At 42.6% G+C, this 12,521-nt stretch overlaps 1 protein-coding gene across 3 annotated transcripts in view; it reads left to right on the forward strand.

The window, feature by feature from the left end:
- Nucleotides 1–12,521, forward strand: part of trpc6a (transient receptor potential cation channel, subfamily C, member 6a) — a 37,944-nt gene that overhangs the window by 9,374 nt on the left and 16,049 nt on the right. For all 3 annotated transcript variants that reach the window (XM_034178396.1, XM_034178397.1, XM_034178398.1), the window contains 4 exons: nucleotides 4,073–4,237; nucleotides 4,368–4,611; nucleotides 4,689–4,916; nucleotides 7,329–7,593. In XM_034178396.1, coding sequence (XP_034034287.1) covers nucleotides 4,073–4,237; nucleotides 4,368–4,611; nucleotides 4,689–4,916; nucleotides 7,329–7,593 — 902 coding nt within the window. The remainder of the gene's footprint in view (nucleotides 1–4,072; nucleotides 4,238–4,367; nucleotides 4,612–4,688; nucleotides 4,917–7,328; nucleotides 7,594–12,521) is intronic.

Here is a 12,521-nt window from a genome sequence, read left to right on the forward strand (position 1 = left end):
ACCTGGAGGGGGGTGATCAGGAAGCACGGCCTCCCCGATCTGAAACCGAGTGGTGTTCAGTTGTTGGACTTCTGTGCTAGTCACAGTTTGTCCATCACGAACACCATGTTCGAACACAAGTGTGTCCATAAGTGCACGTGGCACCAGGACACCCTGAGCCGGAGGTCGATGATCGACTTTGTAGTCGTATCATCTGAACTTCGGCCACGTGTCTCGGACACTCGAGTGAAGAGAGGGGCAGAGCTGTCGACCAATCACCACCTGGTGGTGAGTTGGATCCGCTGGGAGGGTAGGAAGCCGGTCAGACCTGGCAGGCCCAAACGTATTGTGAGGGTCTGCTGGGAACGACTGGCGGAACCCTCTGTCAGCGAGGTCTTCAACTCCCACCTCCGGGAGAGCTTCTCCCAGATCCTGGGGGAGGTTGGAGACATGGAGTCCGAGTGGACCATGTTCTCCACCTCCATTGTCGATGCGGCTACATGTAGTTGTGGTCGCAAGGTCTCTGGTGCCTGTCGCGGCGGCAATCCCCGAACCCGGTGGTGGACACCGGAAGTAAGGGATGCTGTCAAGCTGAAGAAGGAGTCCTACTTATCTTTGTTGGTAGGTGGGACCCCAGAGGCAGCTGACAGGTACCGGCAGGCCAAGCGAGCCGCAGCCCGTGCGGTCGCAGAGGCAAAAAGTCGGGTCTGGGAGGAGTTTGGGGAGGCTATGGAGGAGGACTATCGGTCGGCCTCGAAGAGATTTTGGCAAACTGTCCGACGCCTCAGGAGGTGGAAGCAGCTCTCCACCAGCACTGTTTACGGTGCGGATGGGGAGCTGTTGACCCTGACTGGGGATGTTGTCGGGCGGTGGAAGGAGTACTTCGAGGATCTCCTCAATCCCATCGTCACGTCTTCCGAAGAGGAAGCAGAGACTGGGGACTCAGAGGCGGATTCATCCATTACCCAGGCCGAAGTCACCGAGGTGGTTAGAAAGCTCCTCGGTGGCAAGGCCCCTGGGGTGGATGAAATCCGTCCTGAGTACCTTAAGTCTCTGGATGTTGTGGGGCTGTCTTGGCTGACACGCCTCTGCAACATCGCGTGGTAATCGGGGACAGTGCCTCTGGATTGGCAGACCGGGGTGGTGGTCCCTCTGTTTAAGAAGGGGGACCGGAGGGTGTGTTCCAACTATAGGGGGATCACACTCCTCAGCCTCCCCGGTAAGGTCTATTCCAGAGTACTGGAGAGGAGAATTCGACCGATGGTCGAACCTCGGATTCAGGAGGAGCAGTGTGGTTTTTGTCCTGGTCGCAGCACACTGGACCAGCTCTACACGCTCCATCGGGTGCTCGAGGGTTCATGGGAGTTCGCCCAACCAGTCCACATGTGTTTTGTGGATCTGGAGAAGGCGTTCGACCGTGTCCCTCGGGGCACCCTGTGGGGAGTGCTCCAGGAGTACGGGGTTCGGGGTCCTTTGCTAAGGGCTATCCAGTCCCTGTACGACCGCAGCAGGAGCTTGGTTCGCATTGCCGGTAGTAAGTCAAACCTGTTTCCAGTGCACGTTGGCCTCCGCCAGGGCTGCCCTTTGTCACCGGTTCTGTTCATTATTTTTATGGACAGAATTTCTAGGCGCAGCCAGGGTGTAGAGGGGGTCTGGTTTGGGAACCACAGAATCTCGTCTCTGCTGTTTGTGGACGATGTGGTTCTGTTGGCTTCGTCAAATCAGGATCTCCAGCGTGCACTAGGGCGGTTTGCAGCCGAGTGTGAAGCATCCGGGATGAAGATCAGCACCTCCAAATCCGAGGCCATGGTTCTTGACCGGAAAAAGGTGCTTTGCCCTCTTCAGGTCGGCGGAGTGTCCTTGCCTCAAGTGGAGGAGTTTAAGTATCTCGGGGTCTTGTTCACGAGTGAGGGACGGATGGAGCATGAGATCGATAGACAGATCAGTGCAGCGTCTGCAGTGATGCATTCTCTGTATCGGACCATCGTGGTGAAGAGAGAGCTGAGTAGAGGGGCAAAGCTCTCGATTTACCAATCGATCTACGTTCCGATCCTCACCTATGATCATGAGATTTGGTTCATGACCGAAAGAACGAGATCGCGAGTACAAGCGGCCGAGATGAGTTTCCTCCGCAGGGTGGCTGGGCGCTCCCTTAGAGATAGGGTGAGGAGCTCGGTCACTCGGGAGGAGCTCGGAGTCGAGCCGCTGCTCCTCCACGTCGAAAGGAGTCAGTTGAGGTGGCTCGGGCATCTTTTCCGGATGCCCCCTGGACGCCTCGCTGGAGAGGTGTTCCGGGCACGTCCCACTGGGAGGAGGCCCCGGGGAAGACCCAGGACACGCTGGAGGGACTACATCTCTCGGCTGGCTTGGGAACGCCTTGGGGTTCCCCCGGAGGAGCTGGGGGAGGTGTGTGTGGATCGGGAGGTCTGGGCGGCTTTGCTTGAGCTGCTGCCCCCGCGACCCGACTCCGGATAAAGCGGAAGAAAATGGATGGATGGATGGATGGATAGAATATGTATGTGTGTGTATATATATATATATATATATATATGTGTGTATGTATATATGTATGTATATGTATGTGTATATGTAAATATGTGTATATGTGTGTGTGTACATATATATTTATTTATTTATTTATATTTACATTTATATAAATATGTACATATATAAATTTATTGATACATAAAAATACTTTTCTTTTTCTTTCCTCATTGTTTCCCCCACTTACATCACTTACATCACTATCACCAGATCAGGGCCGGCAAGTGGTGGTCTGTTGCTCGAAGGTCTCCCCCTTCTGCCAGCAGACTCCAAAACCTTGTCTTTTAATGCAGAGCCTAGGACATTCAGCAAAGGGTGGACCTGTGTCAGGGGGCGACCCCTCTCTGGCAGCAGGTTTACAAAATACTTTGCATCGTTTAATGCACCACACACAAGACGAATGGGGAGGGAGGGGAAGGGAAAAAAAAACACAACATAAATTAATTAATTAATTAAAAAGTCAAGGTAATAAAATTAATAAAATAATAAAATAAATGAAACATATTTGAATATATATGTGTGTATGTGTATACATGTGTGTATAGGTATGTGTGTATTTTGTGTGTGTGTGTGTATATATATATATATATATATATATATATATATATATATATATATATATAGACAGAACTACCATCGACGCATACAATAATAATTCTTCTAAATAGTCATTCTCTGAATAAATGTGGGGAATGTATTGACATATGAAAATGACTTAAGGAATGGCACCAGCAATATCACAAAAAACAATTAATTGACAATAATAATAATATTATTGTTGTCATTATTACTAACTATTATGGTGGGAATTTTTATTATTGTTATTATTATTATTATAGCTATTCATCACTAATATATGACATCAATTACATAATAATAAAAAAGGAATATTGGTCACACTCGGTAGTGGTAATAATGTATGGGTGTTTGGGGGTGGGATTAAATAAGCTCGTCTTCTTCCCACCCCTTTTCGGGCTAAATGCGTGTGTATGTATGTACTTATGTATTTCCTGTTCTTTTCAACCCAATGTGGGTAAATGTAAATGAGAAAGAAATGCTTATTTTGTAAAGCTTGAAATAAATAATCAATCAATCAATCAATATTGCCAACCCTGGATGCTTTCAGGGCACGCTTTCAGCTTTATGCAACAAAAACTTGGTGATGGTGTAGAAATACCACAAGAACCCTCACTGCGGAGCTTCTATTACGTCCACAGAGATAAATGACTACTTTCTTGAAAGCTTAAGGTGCATTATGGCATTCAATCATTTGCCCACACTGGCACGTACATAAAGTCTGTCATGGTAATGTAGTTTTTAAGACTCAGAATCCCAACATACCTTGCAGCCACTGGGTAGTCATATGGGCCAATGCATTGGCACACATACGTATTACATTGCAAATCTATTTTTTCCAAGTATATTCTCTTTAATCTCAATGTCTAAAACACCAGAGATCTTACAGTGATTAATCTGATGACTGAGTTCAGGGTAACGTTCATTAATATGTGGCCTGGCCATTTAATTTTCTATTTTCTGTGGTCATCAGTTTGTGGCACATCCCAACTGCCAGCAGCAGTTGCTGAGTATCTGGTATGAGAATCTGCCCGGCCTGAGACAACAGACCACAGCTGTCAAACTGCTGGTGGTGCTGGCAGTGGCCATAGGACTGCCTGGGCTGGCTCTGGCCTACTGGATCACTCCATGCAGTAGAGTAGGTAACACCTGTGCTCACACACCACACTCATGTGCAGTTGTTGCATTCATTTTTCGTCCAGCAGATAAACAATAACAATCAGATGTCTGTTTTTCCCTCCATCCTCGTCTCCTTTCATGGCTCTCAGGTGGGGAAAGTAATGCGTAGCCCCTTCATGAAGTTCGTAGCCCATGCTTCATCATTCACAATTTTCCTGGGTCTTCTCATCCTGAATGCTGCAGACCGCTTTGCAGGCACCACACTGCTGCCTAACATGACCCACCACCAGCACGCTGAAGGACCGCACTTCAACTCTGACCCCCTACTGCTCTACCGCATGACCACAACACCTTTCACGTGGATGGAGATTCTCATCATTTCATGGGTCATGGGTGAGAGAGAGCTAAGGTACTTCTGATGGTGACTATCCATATCGACAATGTTTGATTTCTGTTTACTGCTGCTGCAGGTATGATCTGGGCTGAGGTGAAGGAGATATGGAGTCAAGGACCAGGCGAGTACCTGCTGGAACCCTGGAACTTCCTGGACTTTGGGATGCTGGTGATTTTCCTCGCCTCTTTCAGCTGCCGATTCTCTGCATTGAGACATGCTGGCATAGCCCAGACATACGTGCACACGCACTACACAACACTCATTAATGTGACACTGCCTCCTGAGATACACTACTTTACACTGGGTGAGCACAGCTGTCTTTGAAGACCTAATTAACTCCAAAACTATTAAAAATCAACTTAAAGGGGCCCTATTATGCACCTATTCACCAGCCGTATAAACATGTAATGCAGTCTGCAGCCAAAAATATAGATACCGAGGTGATGTATCCAAAGAAAATTAAACTGAAAAATTACAAATTTTATGAAATGAGCCGTTCATGTGCTCCCTATTTTAAATGGGAAGGAGCTAATGCTTACCACTCTGCCCTTGCTCTCTCTCTCTCTCTCTTTCTCTCTCTCTCTCTCTCTCTCCTAGAGAATGTGAAAGCATCATAACCCTAATCCATCACAAACTGTCTCACTGGGCAGGAGTCTTGATATACCATTGCATTACATATGTCACAGAAGTGTAAAACCAGCTGTTTAGATTTTTCTTATTACAGAATAATTTCTGTGTCCATAGTCATAGAACTATAGGAATTTGGGAATATTTAATATGCAAGGTTGGGTAATCCAAATGTATTTGGATCACTTGTAATCTGATTACTTTTGGATTACATTTCAAAGTAATCCTACCCAACCTTGTTAATATGAAACTTCAACTACTAGTGATGCAAGAAGTCACTGATATGAATCAAAAATTGATTTTAAAGTATAGATACGACTACATCAAAACATCACTGCCTGAATTGATCTAAATGTAATATGAACCAGATGATGGTGTAATTTTCACATTACATCAGTTAAGTCATGTTTATTTTGCTGCTACTTCATCATTTTCAGACTTTCATAAAAGTTCAAAGATCAGTGTCAGGCTCTCCTGAGACTGGTTATAGGAACGTTTAACTTTGTGAGGTAAAAACAAAATCAACATGTCCAATAGTGGCAGGCAGTATAACTAATAAATATACCTGTTGGAACTTAATTCGGTACTTTATTGTTTCCCATAATTCCCTGGTGGCCTCCTGAACTTCCCAGAATGCACCGCGGCACCAGCAGAGATCCATAGTCTCCCAGTGTATGTAAACAATGGCTAGTGAGGATGTGGATGGTGTCAATTTAGCGAGTTTATGGGTGATTATGATGATAACACGTCTCACGTTGAGAAGGTTATCTAGAGGAGGTATAGCACCTGTGATGGACTTCTGCTGTGCCCCGATGTTGTCTTGTTGTCCATACTTCACAAGGTGTGTTTACATTGTGCCCTGAACTGGAACTCTGCTGAAATCGACCTCTCGCGTGACGGCATGAGATTCACAACTGTGAAACAGCGAATGGTTGGTTCACAATTTGCTCATACTGTGATACTGGTTTAAAACAGGAAAGTTATGCTATGCTAAAAGCAGGTGGCTTCCTCTTCTGGGCTTCTTCTCTGCTGTTTTTTCTGGTACTGTATGTGGTGCTGCCCCCAGTGGTGAACAAAAGGCAAGGAGAGACAGTGGCTGGAGCACAGTAGTGAAAACAGAATTTTAATACATATTTGAATTTCAGCAATGACACTTTTGACTTATTCTGACATATCCCAGAAAATTAATGTATGTCTACATTAAAGACTTGTATCCGATTACACTGAACAACATTACTTAGAATCACATGGAATTGCATTGTTCTGTAATTAAAAGTACTGATCGTGAATTGTATCATAGTTTATGTGTCTAGAGACCTATCATCTATATATTAAAAGCCATGTGGCCTCTGTGTACACGTATATATATATCTGTGTGTGTGTGTTTGGCTTTGATCATGGAGAAACAGGGGAGAGCTGACATTTGGCATTTGGTATGCTTATGTATTTTGGGTCACTGAGAAAAGAAAATGTTGACAGGACAAATATCTTTGGAGAAAATAGGGATATTAGGTAACAGCAGTAAACAATGGACATTGATAACTGCATTCTGAACTCACACGCCATTCCACCAGACGGTAGTAAATTATCTATATATTAAAAGTGAAGTGGCCTCTGTGTACAGGTATGCGTGCATGGCTTCGAACATGGAGAAAATGGGGAGAGCTGACATTTGCCATTTGGTATGTTTATGTATTTTGGGTCAAGGATGAACGCCGCCAAAACAGAACATTGATAGGACTAATTTTTTGGGAGAAATTATGGATATTATTTAACAGCAGTGAACAATGGACATTGATAATTACATTCTGATTCACACGCCATTCCAAATCATTATAGAAACTTTGCATAATTTATTACCACCCGTGAAAAATGTCAGCTACCTATTTTATACACACTACCCAATCTAGAGCCCGTGGATCCCCACGGGCAACGCGCCAGTACCGTTTCATAAGGGAGAGATGCACATTCCTCACAATCATATGTAACTATAAATGTTACATAAGAATGATTTTGCATAATAGAGCCCCTTTAAATGAACATATAATTACTCAAGTTGACTGACTGATCCACCCTTTTTTTCCTGCAGCACGTATCTACTGGTTACCGTCAGATCCCCAGCTTGTGTCTGAGGGTCTGTACGCGGTCGCAGTGGTGCTGAGCTTCTCACGGATTGCTTACATCCTGCCAGCTAACGAGAGCTTCGGCCCACTGCAGATCTCATTAGGAAGGACGGTCAAGGACATCTTCAAGTTCATGGTCATCTTCCTGTTGGTCTTTCTGGCGTTCATGATTGGCATGTTCAACCTGTACTCCTACTACCTCGGGGCAAAACAGAACGATGCTTTTACCACGTGAGATCTGCACACATGCTACCACATACATTTAACCACATCTTTTTAATTTTCCTACTTTCCAGGCAAATGTCAGTTTCTATTCACAATCCTACAGGACTAGCTACAGTGAGCATTTATTATTTGATTATTATTGTCCTTTTGCTGCTCCTGTTTTGTTCTGGGGCACCACAGTGGATACAGACAGGTCTGCATTGGTATTTGGCAAGTTTTATGTCGAATTTCCTTCCTGATGCAACTCCAGTTTTACCTGGAGAAACAGCCCCTGGTGTTCCCAAGAGGTCTTCCATCCAAGTACTAACCAGGCCCCACATTGCTTAGCTTCTCAGACTATTATTGTGTTATTTATTATTCTAGATTCTAGCATATATTTCTTACAGTAGAACCACGGGAGTAAGCCTGCCACCATCACCAAATGGGTTTACCATAGCACTGGTTTAGTTATGTGGCTCTGTAGTGTATGTGCACCTCTGTGCAGATGAGGAAAATTCTTACAGCTGTGTGTGAAGGTTGTTTTAACTGAAGAAAAAGTGCTGAAGTGAGTATTTGAACATCTTTTAAGAAAACAAAAACAAGTGGCACCAGCATGTCCAGCAGTGTGCCGCACCTCTGCAGAAATAACAAGTTTGTATTATTTTGAAACTTTTACATTTTGCCAGAACATTCAATATCCACCTCTATATTCCTTTTTAAAGTAACATATGCAAGCCTGATGCTCGCTAATGGTACACTGTGGCCCAAACAGGAAGTGTCAAATTCTTAATCCACAGTAAAATAGGAAATGTCAAATGTCAAACACTTCCTGGATCGACACTTCCTGGATTGACAGACGAGATCCCATGGAATCTCGCAGGAAATCATTGGCAAGCTCACACTCAAACAGGAAGTACCAAATTTGTAGTCACAGCGAAACAGGAAAGGTTAAATGTTGAACACTTCCTGGCATGGGTGGAGCTAGAGCAGAGGCCAGAGTTTCACTGGACTCCCCTGAAATCTGATTGGACACAGATGATTGACATGTTTTTGAAATTAATGAGTCATATTGACTGCTAGGTTCCTCCTGTCCAGTAGTTGGTGCTGTGTACCACAAAAAGTTCTAATCCACCTTAGTAGAAGAAGAAAAATGTTTCCCTCAGATTTGAACTGAACACATCGTTTGAATTATGGACTTCTAATGACACCAAACTTATATTGGTGAGTAAACAACCATATTTTATGCCAGAAATGAGGTCCAGGTAGTTAAAAGCAGCATTTCCCCTTTAATTTGGGGGGTCTTATAGAAACACATGTTTAAGGTAAAAGACAACAGCTGATTCATGCTCTGTTGTCTTATTAGTGCAGCAGATAACTGAAACAATCATTCAAATGGTGATACAAGCATCAAATTCAGCACAAATACAGCTTAGACACAACACTTTTAAAAAAAACGACTGGCCACTTGAATTTTCAATAGGCGGCCAGATAGGGGTCAATTGAATTACACAGGGGTCAAAATTTAAAATTGCTCTAATCAAATTGAAAACTACATCACATTACTTGTCTGATTATAAAGATTCCAAAACGGTATAGTTTGGACAATCTGTGACTGAATGTTATGGAGTTTTGGGGTAAAAACGGCAAGAATGGTGACAAAGGTCAATTCAGTTTGTACAGGGCTCAAAAGGTAAAGAGTTGCTCTAATTTTGGTAAAAAGTGATGCAAATTATTGGTTGCGTTAATAGGATTAATAAATGGAATAGTTTTGACAGTCCTGAATGCTTGATCTCCAAAGTAAAGGTCAAACAAGGTCAATGTGCATTGGATTCTATGACATGTGACAGACACATGATGCAAACTGTTACGTTTTAAAACCTGATTAACTCAACCAATAATTTGCATTTTTTTTTAACAAAATTGGAGCACCTTAACTTTTGACCCCTGTACAAACTGAAACTGACCTTTGTCACCATTCTTGCTGCTTTTGCCTCATAACTCCATAACATTCAGTCACAGATTGTCCAAATTATACCTTTTTGGAATCTTTATGATCAGGCAAATAATGTGGTGTAGTTTTCTATATGATTAGAGCATCTTTAAATTTTGACCCCTGTGTAATTCTTCAATTGACCCCTACCTGGCTGCCTATTGAAAATTCAAGTGGCCACTCAGTTTTTTCAGAATAGTTCATGTCTATGGAGTATTTCATGTTTCAGATTTGATGTTTGTATCACCATTTGTAGGATTCCACTCTAAATATTCTCTTATCTGCTGCACTATATATCAGCTATAAGATACTTTCTAAAATTATCTTCCTTAACTCAAACTGAAAGCAAATCTCTACAACTTGATATAAATTAATTAAAAATATAAAATCCAGCTTCCTGATGAAGTGGCATGGAGGAGGTTTTTCTTAAAAAGACAACCTGAAAGTTCATAATTGATGTAAATAAAGTCCAAGACATATTCATTGACTTGGAAATGTTGATGTTTCCATATATATATATATATATATGATCATTTGGCCATATTGTGCAGCCCTACTGTCAACTAGCTGAAAACTTAGAATATTAATTTACATCTACATAAAAAAAATGCTTAAAAAGGTGGGGGTCTGGGGGAGCAGAGCTCCACCCCCCCACCCCCCCCACCCCCAGAAGCTGAAAGATTTTAGACATGCTAATGCACCCCTGAAGCATTTACTAAAAAAAAAGTCTGAAGGACCTAAATGACATGGTGAGATGCTGAAGAGCTTCGCTCGTTCATGTCTGTGACATATACATATTAAAATATATATTTTTTTATTAATCAAATGCATTTGTAGCAAATACTGCACTCTAAAAAATGCTTCATGAGGTTAGTGTGTAAAGCTTAAATTGTTGAATATTTTGAGCATAAAAAAATAAGGTTTTTTGCATGTGTAAATTTTGGCAAAGTTGATAATTTACAAAATGTTTGTATAAAATTGTTCACAGATTTAAAAACACATCTGGAAAAAGGTTAACAATGATTTTAAAATAAACAGTTTGATCATAAAAAGGGAGTTCCAACATCCAATTTATTCTGACTTAAATTACTTATAAGTGTGTCACACCTTGACGATTTTGCCAGCGTATGTGATAGTCCCATTTCCACTGAGCGGTCCTGGTTGGTACGCCACGGTATGGTACGGGTTGAATTAGTTAACTCTGGCTGGTTTTGCATTTCCACTGCCAGCAGAACCCTTTGGTCTGTCAGGCGGAGCAATCTGTTGATGAATCGATTGATGTCTGCGTTAAGTGCTGACGTGAATGAATGAGGCGCTGTGACTCTTTAAACTTTTAAAATAAGTTCATTTCTTTTTGTGGCACAAAGCACTGGTGTTCTCTGGTTCAGGCAGAGAAACGCAGCAGGAGCAGGCAAACGCAGAGGGCCTTCTTTTAAAAAGTTATGTTTCTTCAGCCATAACAAGGAACTAAAGTATTTTCAGACGTTGTTTTCCAAAGTCAGACTGAAATGAACAGGTAAGATTAAGACTTTATATTCACTCCGTGTGTGAATGGTTTTAATATTTGTAACAATCTGAAGTATTTGCATGAGGACTGCAGCTTTCAGTTGTTCAGCCAATCAATGGACAGCATCAATGGACGTATTTCAACTTATGTAACTTACAAAAAAGTGTGTCAAGAATCGCATAATTTAACTTATGGCCCGCATATGCGGCATGTACAAGCCGTACGCTGGCATGCGTTGAAAATATTGTGCATGCCCAAAAATTTTTGATGAACTCACAGTGTTATGCTACCATGCTTCAACATGCTCTTAACTTATACAAAACTTAGCCATAATTTATTAGACGTACGCCAGCATATTCGGCATATTTTTCACACGTCGGCATACGCTGGCTAAATCATCAAGGTGTGACAAGCCTGTTAATTAAGCTGGTTCAACTTAATTATCCTTGTAGATGACAAAGCAAATCAAGTATACTAGATCACTTAACTAAACTAGGGAGTCAGTGCTCTAATTCTTCTATCAGTACCAATGGGTCTAATTTATTTTGCTGGCTGTAGGCCGAAGCAGGCACGTAGTTAAAAGGGATCGTCTGTATTTTTCAACCTATTCTTTAAAGTGGATATGACACTTAAAGACAACATAGTCTTATTACATGTAACAAAGGTTATATAATTCGGTCAACCTAAACGTTTTAGGAAAGTGTACGGGGTTCTCCCGTTATATATAACATTTGAACATCCCGCCACTGAAAAATGTGCACGCCATGTGATCAGCTTCCCACTGAGCACCAAGCCTAAAATACGTCACTACATGTAGACCGTACCGGCTTGCGCGCCTGGCGGCCGTTGTTTACACTTTGTTTAGCAGCAGAAACTTTGATTAAACACAGCTCTCAGGGACTTGTTTGTCGATATGCCTCACCAGTGTGTTGCAGCATATTGCACAAACACAAGAGCGAAAGGTTTTAGCCTTTTCAAGTCCAGGCAGATTGATCGAAAGCCACGGTGTTGTGCGATGCACGAAATGTCCGGCTGCCGCTTGCTCCGCTCGCACACACGCTCGCACAGACACTTTCCTCTACCGTCTCCATGTTCTCACCGGTCATAGGAACACATAAAATGTCAACCCCAAATAATATGTTCACAATAATCTTGAAATGGTCAAAGAACTTACGTAGTAAACACGGCGGCGGCACATAAACACAGCACCGGCACGTTCACTGTTGTTTTCGGCGATCTTTTTCGAAACTTTCGCCATTTATTTCCTATTCTTTCATGAAAATAAAGTAACTAAACACGGATGAATGCAATGCCAGGCACTCGAAAATGGCAAAAACCCGAAGGTAATGACGGTGGTCCACAAGTAATAGCTACACTATCGCGGCTCCGGAACAATAACAAAAGCGGTAAACAGACGCTCGAATTGAAAATGCTATACAGTAATTAGAGTGTTATAAA

Source organism: Thalassophryne amazonica, chromosome 9 (genome assembly GCF_902500255.1).
Source record: "Thalassophryne amazonica chromosome 9, fThaAma1.1, whole genome shotgun sequence".
Taxonomy (NCBI): Eukaryota; Metazoa; Chordata; class Actinopteri; order Batrachoidiformes; family Batrachoididae; genus Thalassophryne; species Thalassophryne amazonica.